Source organism: Peromyscus californicus, unplaced genomic scaffold (assembly GCF_007827085.1).
Source record: "Peromyscus californicus insignis strain IS unplaced genomic scaffold, ASM782708v3 Scaffold_5__1_contigs__length_169319896, whole genome shotgun sequence".
In the NCBI taxonomy this organism is placed as follows: Eukaryota; Metazoa; Chordata; class Mammalia; order Rodentia; family Cricetidae; genus Peromyscus; species Peromyscus californicus.
In genome coordinates, this window is record NW_026294573.1 from 68,371,915 (window position 1) to 68,396,751 (window position 24,837).

The 24,837-nt window shown below is 44.3% G+C and overlaps 1 protein-coding gene across 4 annotated transcripts in view; it reads left to right on the forward strand.

Moving 5' to 3' along the window:
• The window catches only part of Frem1 (FRAS1 related extracellular matrix 1), a 150,454-nt gene that overhangs the window by 89,601 nt on the left and 36,016 nt on the right, over window positions 1–24,837 (forward strand). For 2 of the 4 annotated variants that reach the window (XM_052717548.1, XM_052717549.1), the window contains 4 exons: window positions 1,860–2,055; window positions 8,287–8,551; window positions 18,533–18,944; window positions 24,010–24,211. In XM_052717548.1, the coding sequence (XP_052573508.1) occupies window positions 1,860–2,055; window positions 8,287–8,551; window positions 18,533–18,944; window positions 24,010–24,211 (1,075 nt within the window). Of the gene's footprint in view, window positions 1–1,859; window positions 2,056–8,286; window positions 8,552–18,481; window positions 18,945–24,009; window positions 24,212–24,837 lie in introns of those variants that run through there. The other 2 variants (XM_052717550.1, XM_052717551.1) reach the window with 2 other exon arrangements.

A 24,837-nucleotide genomic window follows, 5' to 3' on the forward strand; every position in this document is an offset into this window, starting at 1 on the left:
TGGGGACTGGGCCACCAGGCCTCCTGGACTCTCAAGGCTTCTTGTTTTCTTGTTACCTCCTCTTCGTTGTTGCTGTTGTTGTTATGTTTTAGTTTCTTTCTTTTTTTTTTTCCTTTTTCTGGCATCAGATGATTCTGTCAAGTCAAATTCATATTTGGGAATGCAAATGAAGAATTAGAAACAGGAGAGCAAATGATGCCTTCCCCTGTATTTATTTTCTAGGACAATATTACCAAGAGGAGAAATTAAATAGGATCCTATGGTTTAAAAAGAATCTATTTGAAAGTCTCTGTTTGCAAATAGACCCATAAAAGAAGGACCCTAGCTTAACTACTTCGATAAACACGACTTTCCCCAGGGGACTTTGGGAAGACAGGGCTGAAAATGTCATGTGGGCAAAAATATTAAAGAAGAAATCCCACCAAGTAGAACAGCTCAAGAAAAGTGACGATGTCGTGGGAGGAGAGCCCAAGACTCGCTGGGAACTGGGGGTGGATGGCCAACAAAAAAGGAAACACAAATGACTTAGATGTGATTTAGTCTGTCAACCAGACAGGTAAACTGCAGTGTGATTTATATTGTGAATCACTGAAAGTGACGTTTTCCTCCAGTTATACTGAATGACTTTTGTGAGCCATTCCTAGGAAAAGCTATGCCTGGAACTTAGGAGAATTAAAGTAGGATTATTAATACAATATAGGCTTAATATTTTATTCCCTAACACTTTCCCAGTTGTAGCCAGTCTGCTACCATAAAAGCCTCTTTTTCACAATAACAAGGACAATAGCCACAATTTCTGCCCCAAACTATGCAAAACACATGCCTAACTAGGTTGACTTGAGTTGGGCTTTGAAGATCCTGATGGAAACTGTGGAGGCACTGAGAGTTTATACTTTCTGCTGACTGTGTGTGTGTGTGTGTGTGTGTGTGTGTGTGTGTGTGTGTGTGTATGTGTGTGTGTGTGTATGTGAGAGTGTGTGTGACTGTGAGACCATGTGTGACTATGTGTCAATGTGTGAGTGTGTGAGTGTGTTAGAGTGTGTATATGTGTGTATGTGAGAGTGTGTGTGACTGTGAGACCGTGTGTGACTGTGTGTGAATGTGTGAGTGTGTGAGAGTGTGTTAAAGTGTGTGTGCAAGTGTGTAAGTGTGTATGTGAGAGTATGTGTGACCGTGTGTGTGACTGTGTGTGAGACCGTGTGTGTGACTGTGTGTGAGTGTCTGTGTGAATGTTTGAGAGTGTGTGTGTGAGAATGTGTGTGAGTGTGTTTGTAAGGGGTGTGATGGGAATCTGATAGCTTTCTTTAGGTTTTAGTAAGTCTAGACATTGGGCTGGGGGGAAATGCCAGTGCATTCTGGGTTTTTTTTGTTGTTTTGTTTTTGTTTTTTTTTACCCTATGAGCTTGGAAACAAATGAGCCACTTTGAAAACAAAAACAAAAACAAAAAAGAGGTTTTATTAGTTGTACAAAAATAAAAAACTAAAATAAATAAAAAGAAGAAATTCCAAAAGAAACACATTTAATTTCTAAGCAGCCCATTCCAGCAACTGATTGCCCACCTGTTCTCGTTAATTGGGATATTTAATCAGCCATGATTACTGATGATAAATACCTCGGAAATACCAATGCTGTGGAATGACTTTGTCAAAAGTCCACTGGTTGAAGTTGTTTTTCATTCAAGGTCTTGAATTATTTTAATTTATTTCTTTGAAAAGAAAAAAAATACAAGGTTCCGTGGCAGAAACTAGTGTAGAATTTCCCCCAAGAGTTCCTATCAGAGGTTTTCAGGGCCTGGGGGAAGTAGCCTCTAACAGAGGTGGGGAAGCCAGGGTGCCCGGCTGACTGTGGCACTTTTCAGATAGGAAGGGACTGGGTCCCTCTCTCGGCTGGCATGCAGTGCACCCAGGAGGATGTGGACCTGAACTTTCTGAGATACACACACACTGCCAAGATGGAGTCCCAGGATGGAGACAGTTTTACCTTCTACCTCTGGGACGGGGACAACAGATCACCTGCATTTGACTGTCACATCATCATTGAAGACACTGGGAAAGGTAAGAGTGTGTTTACCCATGCTTCCTGGGACCAGGATTGTGAGTAGAAATGAGCTGGTATAAGTACACACACGTGTGTGCTACAGGCCGCGAGACTCTCCTTATTTCCACAGGCGTCAGGCATGCACCTGGTGCACAGACACACACTCAGGTGAAATAGCAACATATACAAAACAAAATAAAACAAAGACATAAAGGGAAAATGTTTAACAAAGGAGAATGTAACCTCCTGATACGCAACTGCCACTGTGCTATAATCTACGACTGCAGTTTACACTGGGAGATTGAAAATCATATCTTGTTCACAATCCCAGGGTCTCAACATTTTCATATCAAACAGTCCTTGATCCTTATGTTTTATTGACTGAATGCTTTCTTGTTTTGCCTTGGTTGCTAGGATGCTCAGAATTAAATACAGTGATTTAAGTGCAATTTAAAAAAACTATTTTATGTGTGCAGCATAATTACAATTGTCCTGAATTAATTTTTCATCATATAAGTTAATATTTCTTTTGGGACATATTTACATTTTATTTATGTGTTTTCCAGTTATAAAATGTTTTTTATGACTAAGGACAGTCAGATAGATAAGCTAGATGATTCTGAATCCATTTATTCTTCTCTGTAAAAATATCACTGGTCAGGTTTTGATAACATTCAGGAAGAGGGAGCCTCCGCTGAGAAACTGCCTCCCTCAGATTGGGCTGTAGTCCGGGGCATTTTCTTGATGATTGATGTGGGAGGGCCCAGACCACTGTGGATGGCACCACCTCTGGCCAGGTGGTCCTGGGTTGTAGAAAAAGCAGGCTGAGCAAGCCATGGGGGCAAGCCAGTAACCAGTGTCCCTCCACGGGCTCTGCTTCATTTCCTGCCTCCAGTTCCTACCTTGGGTTCCCTCGATGGTGACGGACTGTGACCTGCAAGCTGAAACCCTTTCCCTGCTCAACGTGGTTTGGTCAGTGTCCTATTGCCGTAACAGAGACCTAACTAGGACAATCGTGTACTTAGGGTGTTCCGGCACGTGGAATACTACTAGCATTTTGGCACAGGCGGGGGACGGCGCAGGCTGTCTCCTTACTGACGTAGCTTCACAGCTACGCAGGGGAAGCTGTTCTACAGGCACCTGAAGCATCCCCTGTCCAGTCACCTCCTTGTCTCTGAAGCCACAGTTGCTTAGGAAGGGAGAGGCTGATGAAGAGCTTGTGGACCAGGGTTTCATGAACTCTGCTGGAAGGCAGCTCACCTTTCTCACGTGCCTTCCGGTGGCTGAAGCTTAGTAACGGGCTGTGCTCAGGGCGGTTGGGCAATAGAGACTTCAGCACGACTCCCCGCACCCCACCATAGCTGATGAGCAATTATTTTCAAAAGCAGTTATGAAAACCTGCAGTAAGTAGACAGGTGTATTTATCCACTAACATTTATGAAGCTCAGAGTTTCTCTTGCTTCTTTGTATGGTGTTTTATCACTGTACATCATTGTATCTTGTTTTCCTGTTGTTTTTATTTGTGTTACTTAATATGACACTTCTAAGTTGCTTATTATGTGTCTCATGACTTCACAAGTATAACTTTTTAAGAGATCTATTTATAGTTTTTATTTTTATTTTTTATTACAAGTGTACGAGCTTTGTCTGCATGTATGTCTGTGTATCACATGTGTGCCCGGTGCCCGTGGAGACCAGAAGAGGGTGACAGATACCCTGGAATTGGAGTTACACATGGTTGTGAACTGCTATGTGGGTATTGGGGACCGAACCCAGGTCCTCTGCAAAGAAGAGTCAGTGATCTTAACTATTGGGCCATCTCTCCAGTCTAAGAGTAACTTATCCTAAGTAGAGCCATATTGAGTATTGCTCATACCATCTCATTTATACAGAACGTATACTTAGTTCTTCTGTCTCGGGCCTATTATAAAAACCCTTACCCTTCCACTTGTGATATGGTGTGTTCTGATGTCCACAGTGGCAGACAGCGCAGGCGTCTGCCTTTCGGCGATGTTTGGGATGCAGAGGTCTGTGGTTTAACTATACTCCGCTTTAACTAATGTACTCCGCCTTCCCGGTGCTGAAGAGCTGGGTGCTCTTCCTCCTCCCAGAGGTGTCTCTGCCCCTGGAGAAAGTGCTCTGTGACATTTTGACTTCCCCTGCAAACGTTTGTTTGTTTCTCTTGCTGCCATTGGTGTGTTTATCGCCATTGCCTCAGAGCATCTGCAACTTAGATTTTCATTTGAATTCAGAGTGGTCTTCGATTCTTGCTTTTCAGTTGGAGATCAAAGCTCAGTGTGCCCCAAATACCGGTTTTGTCGTCTGAAACAGAGTTCCATAATCTTGCCATTTTCCTGACATTTTGAATAATGTTTGTTGTCGGGAATTTCCTTGTGGATTGTGATATATTTAATGGCATAGCTGGCCTCTGCCGTGGAAGCCAATAGGATCTTCAGTTAATGACAACCACAGATACCTCCGGATTTTGGTTGGACAGATGGCTCAATGGTTAAGAGCATCTGCTGCTTTTGCAGGGGACCTGGGTTTGGTTTCCAATACCTACATGATGGCTCATAGCGATCTGTAACTCAAGTTCCAGAGGATCTAATGCCCTCCCCTGGTCTCTGCAGGGACTAGCTGTGTGCACAAGCACACACACACACACACACACACACACACACACACACACACACACAGAATAAATAAACATAAAAATAAATATACTTTTTGATGTTTTGTTTTCACAAGAGGTTGGTCTTAGTTACTTTTCTATTGCTGTGAAGAGATACGGTGACCAAGGCAATAGCGGCACATCCAGTTTCAGAGGGGTAGTTGTAAGATGAATTGCTAAACTGTCTTATTCATAAAAAACCTAGAGCCAGATATTGGGGTGAAAACTGAGAGATCACAGAAGCAGAAAGAAGCCAGCCATGTTCTTACCACTAGGAAGTCCTCAGCCAAGAGTTATTTCCTGTGTACACACACCTATATGCCTTCTCTGCTCTGCCATCTCACTTCCTCTCTCCGCCTAGCTACATCACTTCCTGTCTGTCTGTACAGACCTTCAGACCTCTATGGTTAGTGCTGGGATTAAAAGCATGTGCCACCACTCCTGGCTCTGTTCCCAGTGTGGCCTTGAACTCACAGAGATCTGGATGGATCTCTGTCTCCCGGATGCTAGGATTAAAGGCGTGTGCTACCATTGGCTGACTTCTATGCTTAATATAGTGGCTGGCTTTTTCCTCTGATCTCCAGAAAAGCTTTATTTATTAGAGCAAATAAAATATCACCACAGTTAGCTCATAACCATCATCGTGGGGAGCCTGGCAGCAGGCAGGTAAGCATGGCTCTAGAGAAGTAGCTGAGTGCTTAAATCTCACTCATAGCTAACTGGGTTTTGTGTTTTTGTTTTGTTGGTTTTTTTGAGACAGGGTTTCACAGTGTAGCCCTGTCCATCCTGGAACTCACTCTGTAGACCAGACTGGCCTCAAACTCAGAGATCTGCCTGCCTCTTCTGCTTCCGTAGTGCTGAGATTAAAGGCGTGTGCCATGATACCCAGAGGCTTTTGTGTTTTTAATCTCTTTCACATATTTTACCTTTCCTGTTGCATAGTCGCCCATTCAGTGCTGATTATTGAGAAGGGACCAGCACGGGCATGGTGCAGTGGTTATGAGCTGTGTTTCTAGCTGGCGACTTGGAGCCGCTTCTGACTCTGTCTTTTATTAACACATAGCCTCTAGCAGTAAGTAGCCCCTCCACACCCCGATTTGTCATCTGTAGTCTGTGGGTTTTGAGAAAGTTCCTCCCCTCAGTATAGCTGAGAACGCAGAAGCACCCGACTACTGTGCCTGACAGGAAGCAGCCCTGCTCATCTGTATTGTTTACTTACTTAGTAGTGTTAAGAATAGAGCCTTGCTGTTTGAAACCTGGGGCCTATGCAGGATTGTTTGGCTCGGCCTGGGAGGAGGGGACTAGACCTACCTGGACTGAGTCTACCAGGTTGACCTCAGTCTGTGGGGAAGGCTTCGCCCTGGAGGAGATGGGAATGGGGGGGGGGGGGGGTTGGGGGGAAGGTGAGGGGGACGGGAGGGGGGAGAACAAGGGAATCCGTGGCTGATATGTAGAACTGAATTGTATTGCAAAATAAATTTAAAAAAAAAAAAAAAAAGGTGAAACCACGGGGCTGGAGAGATGGCTCAGCGGTTAAGAGCACTGCCTGTTCTTCCAGAGGTCCTGAGTTCAATTTCCAGCAACCACATGGTGGCTCACAACCATCCATAATGAGACCTGGTGCCCTCTTCTGGCCTGCAAGCATGCATGTAGGCAGAACACTGTATACATAATAAATAAATAAATCTTTAAAAAAAAAAAAGAATAGAGCCTTGGCCCCTGTGCGTGCCAGGCAAGCTACATCTCCAACCAAAAGCTTTATATTTTAGATATGATCATTTTTAATGGATCTCCAGCAAATGAAACGGTGTGTAGCCCCTGGTTTGTGAAACATCGTCAGCATGTGCTAATCGCTTCTGTCTCTCTCATTCATACACTCACCTATGTATTTTCTTTTTTTTTTTTTTTTTTTGAGCTGAGGACCGAACCCAGGGCCTTGTGCTTGCTAGGCAAGCACTCTACCACTGAGCTAAATCCCCAACCCCCCTATGTATTTTCTTAAATATTATAAGATAGATGTATTATAAAATGTGCCCTTTGCTTCTTCTGTGACATGTTGGCTCAGTCCTCCTGACCTGCTTTTTTCTTGTTAGTTAGAAAGGCCTTCCAAAGGCAGGTTAGCTTTGACTTGAGTGCAGTTTGGCCTTTGTGTTTTATATTTGCTTTGGACATCATATTAGTTACAGTCCCCGCTGCTGTAATCAAAGCCTAAGAAGCAACCCGGGGGGGGGGGGGGGAGGGCTTATCATGGCTCATAACGCTAAAGGGACAGTGCATTATGGTGGGGAAGGCCTGGTGGGTCATAGCACTAAGGGGATGGTGTGTTATGGTGGGGAAGGCCTGGTGGGTCATAGCACTAAGGGGATGGTGTGTTATGGTGGGGAAGGCCTGGTGGGTCATAGCACTAAGGGGATGGTGTGTTATGGTGGGGAAGGCCTGGTGGCGGGAACTACAGGCAGCTAGCTACCCATTTTGCATCCACAGTCAGGAAATAGAAAAATGAAGGTTGGCAATTAGCTTGCTTTCTCTTTTTATTTATTCCGGCCTCACCCCATTCCTGATACTGCATGCGTTTGAGGTGAGTTCTTATCGGTTAAAATTTCCAGAAACACTGTAACAGGTGTACCCAGAGTTGTGTTTCCATGATGATCCTAAATCCAAACAGGTTAACAATGAAGATTAATCATCACAGGAATCACATTTTTAAGGAAGTTTTGAGAACGTCATACATAAGCACTCTATTTGCAGCATATCCGCCCTTACATTCCTCTCCAGCTCCTTCCGTTTCTGCCGGGCACCTCCCGCTCTCTCTCACATGATTGGCCTTTTCTGTAATTGCTATTGCTACACACGTCCACACTCAACCTGCTGAGTCCATTTAATGGTGCTCATGTGTATGTGTGTTTAGGTCTGACCACTTGGGACTGCATAAGCTTAGCAGGGGCTCATTCCTGGAGCAGACTGGTTCTCCCACATCCAACAGCCATTTATTGTCTGTAGTTCTCCATCCAAGGGTTGAACCTTGTAATACTTCCTCCATACACCTTGGCATGATAGCTGGTATTGTCGTTTTGCAGGTCTTGTTTAGATAACCATAGTGCTCAGATTTCACGGGTACAGCTTCCCTCTCGTATGTAGAAGACACTGTCTCAGCAGATAGTCTGCTTCTCCAACTTACAGTGTTTCCGGCCCCTCTTCCATTACGTTCCCTGAGCCTTGCGGTGTGTGGTATAAATATATTGGGGTTGGGGTGGGGTGCCCCAAAGGCAGTTATTTTCTGCATTTTGACCAGTTGTGGATTTCTGTAATGGTTGCATCTCCGGCAAAAAGAAGCATTTTTGATGAGAAATGAGAGATTTTATCGCTGAGCAACACCAATGATTACTTTTCTCCCTGGCAGCTTGTGTAGTCCCTTTAACATTTGGGGAGCCAGTCCTCAGGGAGGAGGTTGGAGGAGCTGGATCCAGATCGGATCCTCCTCAGTTCCTCGTGAGTCTGAAGTGTGTGGTGTCTTCAGCAATGGGGGCAGCGAGTATTTTTAAATATGAATCTTAACCAGAGTCTCCTTGCCACACAGGTGATATTGTCATTTATGCAAAACCGCTCGTGGTAGCCAAAGGTGACAGAGGTTTCCTGACGACTGCCACTCTCCTGGCTGTGGATGGCGCAGACAAGCCTGAGGAACTACTCTACCTCATCACTTCCCCACCACAGTATGGCCAGGTGGAGTACGTCCACTGTCCCGGAGTCCCCATTACCAGCTTTAGCCAAATGGACATAGCAGGACAGACAGTCTGCTATGTACACAAGAGCAGGGCAGCCGTCCCCAGTGACAGCTTCAGGTGAGCCCATGACATTTTTCTGAACCCGTCCTTCAATGAATGCTTAGGAAGAGAAAATGTGTGAGATTAGTAAATTAGCAGTAGCCATTTTACTATATGTTTCTCTAACATCTTACATCGCTTAAAGATACATGAAACCGTGTGACCCTTTAAAGGAAGGGACATTAGCTCCTTTTCCAGCCCTCCTATAGCTGTGTTTTCTTCTATTTCCTGACTGTAGGAAAGGTAAACACACGCCATTAAAAATGATAGATGTAAATAACCAGGGCCGTGGTTAAAAGCTGAGTGTGATCTGCAGATCTGTGTGCAAGCTCTTCTCTGAAAGGAACACAAAGAACTGAGAAGACCCCCCACGCCAGAAAGACATAGAAATGTAATTTCCCCTTTCTGAGTGCATTTTTCTATCCGAGGAAAAGGCGCATATTAGCATAATAAATTTGGCATGAGCAGACACTGCCTTTTGACACAACATGTTCCTGTAACTATATCATAAATCACGTTGTCACAAAGTGGATCATATTTCCCCATAGAAACCGTGTTATAATTGGGGACTGTGCACCTGCTCAAGGATTCAGCATCAAATAAATCATTGGGATGAATAATGATCTGGGGTGCAAAGGCAGAGATATAGCACTACTGCAAATCTGCCTTCATTTAGAATGTGGAAATGTGTTTCTAGTCCCACAAAGCAGGAGAAATTCAGAGGGCTCTGTCTAGTGACAGGAAAGCTGGCTGGACGTGTGGTCCTTGATAAATTTGGAAACCCAGCCCAGGTGTAAGGACTGGGCAGTCTTGGGTTAGCTAGTGGGTATACCATCCACCCCTTGCTTTCACCAGTTAGAGAGCATTAACTTGTCTGCGGTATAAACAGGACTTCCAGTCCCCAGGAAGATGTTTACCATGTCCATTTAACCTTCCAGAGTGCACTGTAAAGTAACATGAGCACAGTAGACTCCTGTATTATCCAGTGGGTTATAAACTCCCATAAACTCCCGTGGCCTAGAACGGCACCCACATTCGAATACCTCTCTTCTCTGTCATACTTTACCTGTCTGATTCCCGCTGCGGTAAGCAGTCTAAACATCGGTAAGGATGCTGCTGCTTGTCATTTGGGCTTTAAAAGTGATTTCTGAGGGATGGCCTAGATTAAGTCCAGCATGAAACAACAACAAAAACACCAACAGCTATGAACTAATATTCCCATTTTTCACACTCTCTCCTCGGGGTGTCATTCTTCAAATGCCATCCATCTTGTTTTTGAGACAAGGTCTCTTATCAGCCTTGATCTTACCCAGCAGGCCAGGCTGGCTGGCCAATGAGCCTGGGAAGCCTCCTGTCTCTGCCCCCCAGCACTGGATAACCAGCACCCACCAGTACACCCAGCTTCTTTTATGTGGGTTCTAGGGCTCAAATTTAAGCCTTCACACTTTCAAATCAAGTCCTTTACTAGTGGATCCATCTCTCCTGCCCCATGTCTCTTATAGAGGTCATAAACCAGGAAGATAAGTATTTAATTGAGCAATATCTTTCCTGAGTCTGCGCTTGCACAATGTTGGGTGTTAATGAAACCATCAGAAGGGAGACTTCTTCTTCTAGCTGGCACTTGTGTTTAAGTGGTAGGTTGCCATTGTGAAAATAGAGCCTTGGGGTCATTTAGTGCCTGTGTGACTCACAGCTGCATGGACTTCATCAAGTTACACGGTGACTTGTATTGTTGCTCCGTCTATGGGCCTGGATAGTGCTCACTATACTTGCCAAGTCGGGTCATCCGGAGGTTCAGATGAATTAGGCCTGTGAGGTGCATACAACATCGGGCGCATTGGATGCATTGGCACTACCTGTCATTGGTGTTATACTGGTGTTGCCATTGTTGCCCTGGTCTTTCCACGGCCACCGGCTCACCTTCCATCTTTGCAGTAGCGAGCACGATCATGGAGGAATAAGGGAGGTTCAGACGCGAGCGGTTCTTGCTCAGGGCTCTGTTTGCTAAGGGAAGTGGGTGCTCCTTGGTCTAATGCATGCCGGTCGGAACCAGGGCCTTTGGCTTTATTTGCATTTCCGGAGCCTCTTGCTTTTCTCCATTCCTGCTCATCTAGTCAATGCCCACAGGACTGTCAGCTGCGGGCATTAACGGCTGCCGGAGGGATCAGCGAGCAAATGTGCACAGATGTAGGGAAGTGAAGGTGAGATGCTAAGACAGGAAAACCCAAACCCCAGTCGCTCACTTGAGGACCACTGAGCCGATTCGATGCTCGACTCCTACCAGCCAAAGTCCCCTTAGCTGGCGTTTTAAAGCTAGTTCTCCTAGGAGTATCTACTTTCTTTAGCTCATCGAAGCTATCTGGGAGCAAAACTCAAAGCCTTGGGCCTTGGGCCAGTATGGGTAACTCCAGTCCCAGCTGGAATCTATCTTTAAGAGGCTCTTTAAGAATCTGATACCTCAGGACCAGCATCCCTGAGCCGGCCGGCCGTTGCTCTGAGTGTGTTCCGAACCTCCGTGAGAATTTCCAGAAGCCCTGCCAGGCCCTCCTGGAGACAAAGAGAACTAAGGGCTGGTCCCACAGGGCTCCGGGGTCCTCACTTCAAGGAGCTAATTAGACTTCACTTTGTTTTGTTTCTTGACATTCTGTTTTCTACTTGGTTTTGCACACTGGGTGTCTTTGAAGGTCTTCTTGGGCAGAAATGTGTGGCCTGATTTCCTAGAGCCAGTGACTGGGTCTTTAGTGATGCAAAGGTATGAAACTGTGTTGGCTGATAGAGGAAGATGCGTCACGGAAACACAGGACTGGAGAGTGAGAGGCTGGCCCCGCTCGCTCACTCACCCTTCAGAGTGGTTCCCAGGGAGGTCCTGGGTATGTGTGGGTGTGCCCTAAGAGCTCTTCATATTTAGTTTCCTTTCTTTAACAAAGAATATTAGCCCCAGTCTCTATGCCCTTGAGGAACATCTACCCAGGATTTACGAAATTGTTTTCTTGTATATATATTTTTGTAGCATTTATGGAGTTGAGATTTTTAGTATGTAAATATTTCTGGCTTTAGAGTTAAACGTTTTCTTTCTAAATACATTTACTTAAATAGAAAAATAGGTTAAGCAAAAATAAATAAATAAATAAATAAAAAGTAGATCAAAACAGCAAATTCCAAGAGTGAAGGTAGGACAGGCATGTGGGCTTCACCAAGATGGCCTCTGAGTGTCTCAGGATTGAAAAACAGGGCTACCGACACATAGGGAGGAAAGCATTCCTGTATTCCAGCGCCTTCATTTACCTGTGGGCATACTCCTCTTGTCTGGACACCCACGTCCCCTGGGGCAGGGCACCAGACGCTTTCTGTATGTCTTTCCTCTAGGCCTCCAACCACCATCTTGAGAATGATGCACTTGTTACCAGGTTGTGCACAGAATCCCAACATTCCAAAGAGGCAAAGGAAGTCGCCCAATTGACGTAACAATTGTGCATCACAACCCACTTGGGGGCTGAGAGCTTATTTCAAATGAAGTATTCTTTGCGCTATACCTTTCTTGTATCAAAAATTTGTGGAGACTCTGTTTGTGCAAAGGGAGCCCCTCAATGTGTCATTCTGATCTGGGGCCAGCAGTTTTACATATTTATAATGGAAGAGCCTCGCATCTGCCCAAGATCCACATTTTAATCTTGTCATTTCGCTCACCCAATCACGGGCTGCTGTGCTGTTTGTCAGGTGGCTTGAAACCAAAGCCGAGTGCCTGTTTTAATGAAAGTGTGATCATGGTGCTTTTTAAAAATTAAATATATGCAACCAATCTAATCACCTAAATTTATGTTGCTTGCCGTTAAATTTGGCAAGGAATTTGGCTGGGTAAAAGCGATGAATTCTATGGTAGAGAATTTTCCCCCTTTCTCTTTTTTAATGTAAGATGTGGCAGCATTAATTAAATAGGGTTTAATGGTTGGATTTTACCTTCTGCAAAAATATTTTGTGAATCATAAATTTCCCCTGCATTGTTTGGTGCTGCTGGCCTGGAAGAGAGATTTGGCAGCCCACGCTAGGACAGATGACATGGAGCGATTAGCAAGCTGACTTCAGCTGCTGGCGGCTGGGTCCTGAAAGAACATGTTAATGTCCTCCATTTTGACATGCCGGCTGGACTTTTTTTTTTTTCCTGAGGAGCTGGCGCTATTTATGATTCCATTTTTATCTTTTAAATGCCATGACAGATGGCAGATTCTTCAGCCAACTCTATTGCCAGGAAATGCAGAACGCTCGACAGCATTGTGGTAATGGTAAAATCAGACCAGGCAGACACCCCCCTCCCCCCCGACAAATCTGAAGTCATTCCCCAAATTTCATGAGGATGCTGGTCATCCTGGCGGCATCTTTTCCCTGGGAGGTGGGTAACAAGGGAAATCAAACAAAATGGACCTGCAGAAGGAGCTAACGCCGCCATACGGCCAGCCTCCTCACCTCAGAATGGACACCGCTGACATCCAGAATGTGTTTGCAGGGTTTTGAAGGGAGGCCTGGGCGAGCCTCTGCGCTCTCTTTTGCAGGCAGAGGCTGTGTCGACCTTGTTTCGCCGCTGGGCTGGTTTTACTTTGATGGGAGTCCAAGCAGAACCGCTTCCTCTTTCTCTAACCCCGGTGACGGGTGACGCTTCTTTGCCAGTGAGTGGCTTCCATCATTACTCACAAAACTGGAATGATGTATTTGATTCAGCCATGTTTAGAAATTGCATCTTTTTTCACCCCTGACTTATTAGCTTTAGGTCAGTGCAGACAGCTGCTTCAGTGTCCCAGCTGGGAGCACTGGCCTCAGTAAATGTATTTCTTACTCTTCCGTGGTCCCTGGCCTGCTCACCCTCATTCCCATCTGTCAGATGGCACGTTGCCTATTCCCCAGGGGGTCAGATTCCCCAGCATCAGGAGGGGAGGTGTGTGAGAAGGACAGCATGGCTCAGGAGACAGTTCCAGTGCCCTCACAGAGGTCATGTTTGGCCTTGACACCGAACTTTGAAAACCTGTCTTCAAAGGACATTTTTCAGAACTGAGTCTCTAGTCAGATATTAAAAATGGCCACCTTGGAGGAGCGAGTTACTCACTGTGGCTCACACTGAATCGCATTGACCCCCCCCCCCCCCCAATTTGCTTCACCTTTTCTTTTTGCTGTCTTCTTTCTTTAGCTTATATTTAACAGCCTTTAATGGGGCACAAACTCTTTAACTCTACAAGTAATGCTAATGTTAAGAATGCGCATCTTGAGGCTGAGGATATGGTTCAGTTGGTAAAAATGCTTGCTATGTAGGCATGAGGCCCTGAGTAAAAGCCCAGGACGATGGTGCACATCTGCAATCCCAGAGCTGAGGAGGCAGAGACAGACAGATCCCTGGAGCTCACTGTCTGCCCAGTGTTGCCAAATGCATGAGCTCCAGGTTCAGTAAAAGACCTTATCTTAAAAAAAAAAAGAAGAAGAAGAAGGGGGTAGAGCATGATTGAAGAAGGTGCCTGATGTCAGCCTCTGGCCTCCACACACATGTGCGCACACATACACAGGCACCCACATACACAAGTGCACATACTCACAGGGGACACACACACACATATATACGTGAAATAAAATTTAAGAAAATTATGAAACTATATACCTTTTGAGCTATATTGGTGCTAAGTGACTAATTCAAACTCCCCAGAAAGCACATTTGTTGCTGGGATGTGGTAGGGAACAGAGAGTCATTTCACTTCAGAAAGGGGTGGGCAGAGTGAAACGTGTGAAGTGTGTTTCAGAGGAGTAAAGCGGGAAAAGAGGCCTTGGGGGCCCAGAGGGGCTGCCTTGCTTCTTTCTCTTGTCACTTTGGGCCGTTGGATAGAACGGGAAGATAGAATGGGCTGCCCTGACAGAGAGGAAGAGAATGAAGTTGGTCCTACGAGACTCCTTGCCAGAGAGGCAGAACTCAGCGCTTCCACCTCAGAGTGCATCTCCCTTAAAAGTCCAAAGAGTGCACAGATGTTTTTCTAAGTGCACTTTTTTTTTCACCAAAATTATTCGATAATGCTTCATGTTCAAGCAAGGAAAATGTCCAATTTGTATTGCACTTATGAACTAAAGGTTCATATTTACCAAGAAAATGTGATTGCTGATTTCTTTGATGTATAATTCTCAGAGTAACTCAGTGTCTTTCTTCAAACCATGCAAACTGATTCTCTAAGGAAAATCGCACTCTTTATAAACTTAGACTGTAGGAGTATGAAACGCTTACTTCATTTCATTTAGCAATTTTAACGTTGGGGACATAGATTGCTTATTCTATGTGTCACATCATATTTTCCTTGTAGGCAGTCTTTGTGACTAGCTAGTTAGAGAACTCAGAGTCTTTAGCCTTCCCTGCCTCTGGGAGCTACAATAACATCTAGCCCGGCAGAACACGTCCACAGGTACAACAGTGGCCCAAGTGTTATGGGAGTAACCACTTTTTTGTTGGTTGGATTTAAATCCCGCTCCACAAGATGAAACTCATGCTCAGTACAATTAATGGAGCTGAAATCATGGCTGGCTAGGTCATAGGCCCTAGGGGAAAACCTACCACAATTATTCTGCTAAACAGACATAGTCATAAAGCATCTCCTAAGTTCTCATCTTATATTAACAGCTGATTTAAACTCCCTCAGAAAGCACATTTTATATGCAATCTGTTAGGGAAAAGAGAGCCATTTTACTTGAGAAATGGCGGAATGGACAACTACTGCATCTTTCAGTCCTCATCAGAGAGCTCCCCCACCACCCCCAATAGATGGTGATTAACACAGACCCATAACTGGTCAATGTGTGGGAAAAAAGACTGGGGAATGCGCCTTTCCAAACAGGACATTGGCATCATCCCCCTCACCCTATGGCTCAGGCTTCATTGTCACAGAATGGGGAAGAGGGATGGTGAGAGCCTGAGGTAGTGGAGGACCGCAGCAGCACAGTCTTTGGTGGGCATGCCAGGGCCATTGCACACGCCACTCACAGCAGCTGTGACAGCATGCACAAGACCAAGCCAGCTGAAATGCCAGCATGGAGGGGGAGGGGCTCAAGAAGTCCCACCCCTAGCCAAGGAGCCATTAGGAGTCGATTGACTGCTGAAGGATAGACAGTCACTATTTGTCAGGGATGTCAACTCTAAGACGCTACCCATTCTCCAGTAGATTGTCCCACATCCACGAGCATACAAGAAGCATTAAGTGAACTCAGTTTAAAAAAAAAAAAATCAGCACATGAAGTTGGGAGAGAAAAGTAGTGGAGGAAGAGTGGAAAAATTGGAGGGGAGGGGTAGATTTGATCAAAACACATTGTATGTAAGAAATTATTCATCTAACAAACAAAACCTTTTAGTGTAACCTTCACAGCAAAATCTGTACTCAGCCAAACCTGTCTCCCTTGACTTTTTGCTAAGTATGCTTTCCCCTGAGTCCTCTGCCCCAGGAAAGCTGGTTTCACAACCTGGTTCCAGGTTCCTTTCTGGTCAAATATAAGGCATCAACCCTCAAGTCCTGAAGCCTAAGAGCCAGTTCACTGAGGATAAAGAATTTCCTAGTCAAATATACCAGACTTGCAAAATAAATGCCATGCTTTCTCTAATTAAAACAAAGAGATCTTTGTGGTTTAATGTTGTGTTCCAGTAAAATACGCTCTTAGAAATGTTTACATCGGTATGATAATACTCCATATGTTTTAACCTCGGTAGAGTATGCATCCTGCATATATATTCTAGAAACCATTAATAGAGAGAAGCTGCTAAGAAACAACTCTGAATAACTCTCAGTACATTCATTCCTTTGGTCTGTGGTGAATTTGTCAATCTCATTTGAAAGTAGTAAATTTCTAACTTTTTGGAGTTTTAAAGTTGTATTTTATTTACATAAATTCATAGCCTCCTTTCCCTTCAAACACTATGACCAAATGCAGTTTAGAAAAGGAAAGGACTTATTTGGCTTTTACTCATAATTGAGAGAAGTCAGGGCAGAAAGTTGATCAGGAACATGAAACAGAGACCATGTGTGGTTGCTGCTTCCTTTCCTGGCTTGCTCTCCCAGGCTTATGCTTCACTGGCTTTATTATATAGCCTAGGGATCACCTGCTCACAGAATGATGCCGCCCACAGTGGGCTAGACCCTCCTACATCGATTTACAATTGAGCCACTGCCCCCCCCCCCCAAACATGCTCACAGGCCAACCTGATCTGGACAGCCCCTCAACAGAGAAAGACTCCCTTCTCAGGTGATTTTAGGCTATGTCAAGTTGACAGTTAAACCTAACTAGTACAGTTCATGATAATCTTACATTTCTTTAAAATAGAAACAGTATGTTGAAATATCAGAGTCTGTTGTTACTGTGTGACTGACTGCAGAGAACAGAATAGCCTTAGTGATTGATATAAAGCAAAAACATATACCCATGATTGTAAGAGGGTTCATTGTAAGAAAACGTGTGTCATTTTAACTTTCTTTTCAAAGTTGGCTATTGGTACTTAGGGACTACAGCTCGATTTGTGTGTGTGGGTTGTTGAGCTATTGACTGAAAACTCTAAGAGCGGAGCATGTGGAGTCAAGTAGTCTGGGTTCCAGCGCTAACTCCAGCTCTCTGTCTGTGCCCTCCACCATGTGTCTAAACTGCTCTTCTCAGCAGAGAATGGATCCTGGTTTATCGTCAACCCTCCATACCTCAAATGAAGCAGGTGCAGAGAAGCATATGTAGAGTCTAGGAGGTTAGAGTCTCACATAATCCCATGGTGTTGGGTGGGATCTGGTGTTGAACTGGCCTATTCTCTCATCTTACAAAAGCATAATAAGAAGGCCCAGAAAGGAGACTCAGCTAGAATATAGTATGGCTGAATAATGTGATCTGTTTTTACAGTTACCATTAGCCAGGCCCTGGTGGTGCAGGCCTGTCATGGAGACTAAGGCAAGATGATTCCAAGTTCACGGCCCAGCTAAGCTACATAAGGAGTTCAAGGCCAGTTTGGGCACATTAGTGAGTCCATGTCTCAAAAAGTTAAAAACCAAAAAGGTTTGGCGTGGCCAGTGAGTAAGGTGCAAGCTGGAGGCTCTGAGTCAAGATACCTAGAACCTATGTAGTGCCGGATCCAGCAGTGCACATCTGCAATCCCAGCATTCCTGTGGTCAGACGGCAGACAGAGACAGAGGAATCCCTGGAAGCTTAGGGGGCGGGGCTGCTAGCCCGGCATACAAGCTGCAAACAACAGACCATGTTTCAAAAAAAGTGGAAGGCATGATCTGACACTAACATGGAGATTGTCTGCTGACTCCACGTGTGTACTGTGGTATGCATGCATACATACATGCATGGGCATGAACACGTACATGCACACACACACACACACACACACACACACACACACACACACAGAGACAGAGACAGACAGACAGACAGACAGAATTTTTTTTTTTTTTTTTACAGAAGTAAAAAAGATGTTTGGAAATATAGCACAGTGGTAGATCACCAGACTAGCACATGTAAATCCCTAGGTTAAATACCTGGTACTAGAAAAAACATGGAAATAATATAAATTAGAATGAATTATTCTATTCGGTATCTCATTATACTGGGGTCCCAATGATCAGTCTTTAAAGTTAAGTTTTCCACATTCCATGAAAAAATATTATTGCAAAATTAAAAATATATGAGTACATACTAGCTCCTCACACAGTCAGTCCAGCTGGGCAGGAAATCCCTTTTCGGTCAAAAGACGGCACCGAGCTTGTCTGCTTCATACAGGAGGGACATTAATGGTGCTGGGAAAATGCTCTTAACGTTAGTATGGTCAACTTGTATATTACCTGGCAACTGGTTCAATGACGGAAGGGTGTTCTTCTGAAAGTCTGTCTTTGCTTTGTCCATGAGTCTCAATACAGCGTGTCCTTTAGTAAAGGTATGTATGTTATCATTTCATTCCAGTCGATGGTGACAAGAGCCCATGCTGAAGGCTGCCTTGCCTCTCTTTGCCAGATTTACCATTAGCAATGGACTGCAGACCCAGCATGGGGTGTTTGAGATCACACTGGAGACTGTGGACAGAGCCTTGCCTGTGGTGACCAGGAACAAAGGGCTGAAGCTGGCCGAAGGGGCTGAGGGCCTCCTGTCCGCTGATCACCTTCAGCTGACCGACGCTGACACACCTCCAGAGAACCTAACCTTCCTTCTGGCCCAGCTCCCACGCCATGGGTACCTCTACCTGAGGGGGAAGGTGCTTCACCATAATTTTACCCAGCAAGATGTGGACAGCAGGGGTGTGGCCTATCAGCACTCCGGAGGTGGCTCCCAGGCAGACTGCTTTACTTTCCTGGCCACAGACAGGAAGAACCAAGGCTTTGTTGTGGATGGGAAAGTTCAGAAAGAGCCTGTTCTCTTCACTATCCAGGCAAGTATGGCGGGCACATGGTTTGTGCTAGAGATGAGGAGAGAGCCATTTCAGAGGTGGTATTTCCTTACTTCCATCCCTCTGGCATTAAGACCCAGGCTGCAGCATGCCAGGCCATCAGTATGACTGTGCATGGGGCTGACCTTCAAAACTGGTAGAAGTTCAGGAAGAAACAAAAACACAGGCCTTAGAGTCGGGCAGACATAAGTTTGAATTTCTGTGTTGCCATTTATTATCGGGGAAACTTAAAATGAACTCTTCTTAGTTCATAAGCTCCTCCTGTCAGTTATTGTTCTATTGCTGTGAAGGGGCACCACGATCTAGGCAGCTGATAGAAGAAAGCATTTGATTAGGGGCTTGCTTAGTCCATGGCCATCATGGTACAGAACATGGCAGCAGGCAGGCAGGCATGGCATTAGAGCAGGAGCCGAGAACTTATATCCTGATCTACAAGCTCAAGGCAGAGAGAGTGAGACTGGGCCTGGCACGGACTTTTGAAACCTACAAGTCCACCCCTTCAACAAAGCCATACCTCCTAATCCTTCCTAAACAGTCTACCAGGTAGGGAGTTAGCATTCAAATACATGAGCCTATGGGGCCGTTCTCATTCAGACTACCACACTTCCTAATCTTTGAAAAGTATGCCTGCAGAACTGGGGTGGGAATGAAACAGGATTAGGTAGCCAAGGCACTCAGACGCTGCCTGAAACATATCTAAGGTACATACTAGACATTTGTAATTACAGCTGCGCCATTAAAGATTCTGCTTAGGCAGGCATGTCATCTACTGGCATGTTAAGGATTTTCAAATAAACATGTAAGTATGGAAGCTTAGAAGGCTGCATCAGTACCACCCAGGAACAGATGATGACGATAACAGCAGCAGCAGATATGAACATTTTTTCCACTTTTAATTCCTAGACAGTTTCATGCACCTATATAACACATCTTAATTATTTGCATTCCCCAGTCCCCCTCTTTATTGCCCTCCCCCGCCCCACTGAAACCATTCCCCAGCAAACCGCTCCCCCCACTTTCATATCTCCTTTGTGTGTGTGACCCACTGAGTTTAATTGGTGTTGCTTGCATGAGCATGGGGAGGAGGTTATTCATGGGAGCACGCGGAACTTACTAACAGCTACACCACTGAAGAAAATGATATGTGTGTGTGTGTGTGTGTGTGTGTGTGTGTGTGTTTGTGTGTGTGTGTTCTCTCTCTCTCTCTCTCTCTCTCTCCAGCAACCATTAGCTGCCCATGGGCCCTCAGGGAGCGGTGGTGGTGCCTTGTGCTCCCTCCCCGCCCCATGATGAAATGTACATGGGCTCAGTCTTGTGCAGATAACCAGCTGCCCTGTGTTCGTGAGTGCCCTGGCCCTGTGTCATGTCTAGATGTCTTTTTTATAGTACAGCTCCCCATCCTCTAACTCCAACATGCTTTACAGCCAAGAACTTTGGAAAATTGTTATCTAAAGATCAGACCTACTTTGCATAAATCTCATTTGGTTCTCATAAACATTTTATGCGGTAAGCTTTATTGTCTACATTTTGTACGTGAAGAAACTGAATATCAGAAGTTAAATAATTTGATCAAAGACGTCAAGTCTGTTTGATTCCAAATTCTGTGTCCTTCTCCATACTGCCACGTTTGTTGACTCTCAGTGATTCTTGGAGGGCAGAGTGTTTTTCGTCTCTTAGTCAAAACACATCAAGAATGTTCTGGCTCTCAGAACTCTTAAATCTACTCTTCTTGGATGGAGTTCACCCTGTTCCACAGACTTCAACCAACAGCAACAAAGATGGAATATTCTACTTCAGGATATTCTCTGACTAGTGAGATAATTATATTTTCTCCTTGCTCTTTAGCCTTTGTTAGGATTCCCCAAATGAATGTGTGTGTGTGTGTGTGTGTGTGTGTGTGTTGTGTGCAGGATCCATATATCTGTGTAGATAGACAGTACAGATTGATAGAATGTGAGAGAAAGTATGTGTGTGAAAATTGATTTAGGAATTGCCTCATGTTATTAGGCTCAAGATATGTTGTTCAAGCAAGCCAGTAGACTAATACTTACAGCTAAGGTGATGATGTAGCTGTGAATCTCAAAGGAGTGGAGAGACAAAGCTCTCATTTCTTTAGGGGAACCCCAGTCTTTTCTCTTTAGGCTGGCAATGGACTGGGTAAGGCTCACCCAATCTACATTACCAAGACTGTGGAGCTGAACATGGGCTGAAGCACTCTTTCTAGACCATCGGGGCCTGTGGCCTAGAACATTTAGCTTCAGGGTCTCTGGGTGTGGATGAGTCTTTGGCACTATGAAGGCTGAGAAAATGGAATGAGTTGTGAATACCTGGGGAGATGCTGTTGATGTCACTGATACACAGTCACTGCAGTGTCTACTGAAAAATACTTTCCTTGATTCACTTCTGAAAGTTTCTAAGAGCTGCAAACTCTACACGTAGACCCAGCTGCTCCCTGTTGTAGTCTGAAGTTTCTCTTCCACCTACCTGTTCCCAAATACCCAGTAGCCGCTTCTTAAACAATTGACTCCGCGAGGCTTAATATTACTTATAAATGCTCATCCAGTAGCTCAGGCTTATTACTAACTAGCTCTTACACTTAAATTAACCCATCATTCTTATCTATGCTTAGCCACGTGGCTTGGTACCTTTTCTCAGTGCGGCATTCTCATCTTGATTCCTCTGCGTCTGGCTCGAGACTCCTAACTCTGTCCTTCCTCTTCCCAGAATTCTTCTAGTCTGGTCACCCCGCCTATACTTCCTGCCTGGCTATAGGCCAATCAGCATTTTATTAAATGAATTCGAGTGACGAACCTCTACAGTGTACAAGAGCATTGTCCCACATCATCCTGTACTTCAGAGATGGGAATGGGGGTGGAGTAGAGAGAATGTGCTAGAACTGAAGCTCAGTTTTCCTCGAAGAACAAAGCTATTCTCAGAGTCTATTCCTTCTCTGAAGTTGTAGAAGCTGTCTGCTGGGTGTGGTAAGGTTTTGTTTTCATCACAAATATATCCATTGCAAACAAACAAACAAACAAGCAAACATTGTGTTAAACTTACAGGGAAAGCCTGAGATTTTTGTTCCAAGATTTCCTTGACCTCCTGGTCCCTTAGAGCAGATGGGTCAAGCAGCTTTTCTGAAACAACTGGCCCTGTCAGCAATGTGGCAGAGAAGACACTCTCAGTGTCCTGCTTACAAGAGCTGTTTTTGTCAAGACAATACAGTGTTAATTGACTGCCACGTATATACACTGACCCATGTACATGACCCAAGCATGGATCAACAGTTTCTGTGTGGTTATATGAGTAACCGAGAGGGCGAAGCTACTGGATCTAGAAAAATAAAAACAAATAAATGAGTAAATGAAGGGTGTACTTGACTGGTGCCAGAAGGCACACAAGACCTTTATCCTGTGGGAAATCACACACTCCCAAGACTGTTCAAATCTGTAGTCCTCCTGTGGAGGGACAAGGTCATGTGCAGATGAAAGGAGCTGCCATTGCTTCCTATGGGACTGACACGTCTGGGAGAATTATCACTAAATTCAACTCCAGTTAGCATAAGATAGACAGAGCCTTCTGGTATACCAAGTCAAAGACCTGCTTTCGTAAAAGCAGAATGTTTAATATATCTGAACACACAGGTATGGGCAGAGGCACAACAGGGACCAAAGTGACTAGAGTTTATAAAGTGATGCAATTTTAAAAACATTGACCACAACAGACACTCATTACTTTTGTAACACTTGGGTTTATAAGAAAAATATAACATCAAAAATAAAAATAACAACCATATATTCAGCTGTCTCGTATTCTGGAGGATCCTAATATGGCTTAGTATATTTTCATTTTTTCCTCTTCCACGACACCATGGCTGTAAAGCTTCTCTCCCTAGGTGATCATCAGGACATTCACACCTCACCTCCTGCCAAGCCCCGAAGTGCTGAAAGTCCCAGCATATAATTTTCAGATCCAAATCAATTAAAGTATTTTATAATCAATTAGAACAAATCCAGAAAACATCAATATACCTTTTTTGCATGCATATGTGTGTGCATGCATGTTTATAAGTGTGGAAGCATGTGTGTGTGCTCCTGTGTACATGCATGTTCCTCTGGTGGCTAGAGGCTGACTTTGGGTATCTTCCTTGATCACTCTATTTTATGAAGGCAGGATCTCTCTTCTTGAACATGGAGCTTGATGATTCAGTTAATCCAGCTAGCCAGCTTGTCCCGGGGGTTGCATCTCTGCCACACATTACCTGTCCATCCACCACCCTCAAAAATCTAGTCTACCTGTTGAGTCACGTGGTCTTCAGTAAAACAACCCACAGCCTAAAGATAATCACTTTTGTGATTTTTGTCATAAACTGTTTCCATTTTTCTATTCAACACTTTTGCCATTTGGGCAAAGGCATGTGCAAAACAAAACAAAAACAAAAACAAGAAAGAAAGAAAGAGAAAAATGATCAAGTTCCAAGACAGACAGGGCTACACAGAAATCCTGCCCTGAAGTACCAAAAAAAAAAAAAAAAAAAAAAAAAAAACCAAAAAAACAAAAAACAAAGCAAACAAACAAAAAAAGCATGTAGAAAAGGTCTATGGCATTTGTAAATAGTTATGGTTCTTTTATGTAGTTCATTAAACACAGCAAATCTTTCTGTGGTGCTAACATTAAATTGGCTATGTAATTCTTGGGTCAGTTCTAGCACGTTCCATGTGCTTCTGTCATGGTTCCGGCATGCTGCCAGGTACAAGAATGGGCATTGGGGTGGGAAGATACAGTATTTCCCTTCGTAAGGCTAATATATAAGGAGAGTCAGATGCCAGACAAATCCTAAAGCTGGGTGAAGGTTTATGGTGGAAACTCAGGCTCTGCCCTAGTCTCTGTATTTGTTAGGACAGGGTGAACAGGCCAGGTGTTAGCAGAAACCAACAGATGAGGACTCCAAGTAATCTGTAGGTTGAGGAGTTTGCCATTGTTGAACTATGGGAGCCCAGAGTAGCACAGGGAGAGAAGGTCCTTGAGCAATGTCACCCTGATGACTCAGGTGGACCAGTTGGACAAAGCGGCACCCCGGATCACACGCTTGCACTCCCCTTCTCAAGTGGGGCTCTTGAAAAATGGCTGTTACGGGATTTACATCACTTCCCATGTGCTGAAGGCATCGGACCCCGACACAGAGGATGACCAGATCCTCTTTAAGATTTTACGAGGCCCATTGCATGGACATCTGGAGAATACAACCACAGGTACCCTCCATCTTAATCCCTGTAATCTCTCATTTTAAACTACCAGTTGCTGGCAGGGAGAGAGAGTAACTAACTCAATTAAGGGCAGGCCCATTTGGTGAGTGCTCCCCAGGACTGGCTGATAGACTCAGTTTCTACAGTACTGTTGCTAAGGGGATTTGAAGCTGTATTTTCTACATTCATCTTCATAAGGAGAAACAAATCCTGACACCCAGATGCTCAGCTTCACCATTTTGATGTTGTTTATTTGTTTGTTTGTTATACAGGTTGTTTTATATTCTGAACAGGGCTAGGGTCAGATTGATATTGGAGACTAATTTCTTTCTTCTACTATGAATTCTAAATGATATCAGCTTCTTAAAAAAGTCTATTTTTTCTAGTGGTTTGGTAGATTATATATTATTTCTACTTCAGGAAGGCAATGATCACAATATCTTATTAAATGGGGTAGCACAGAGGTGATGGGTTTTATTCATTTCCTATTTCCTTTCTGTTTAAGGCAAATATCTCTGAAGCAAAGCAAATTTAAAGATGAATTTGAGTCCATTGCATTTGAATTTTAACATAGTTGCAATAATGTTAATTTCCTTTTCAAATAGACTTTTGCTGTTTTGTTTTGAAATAAG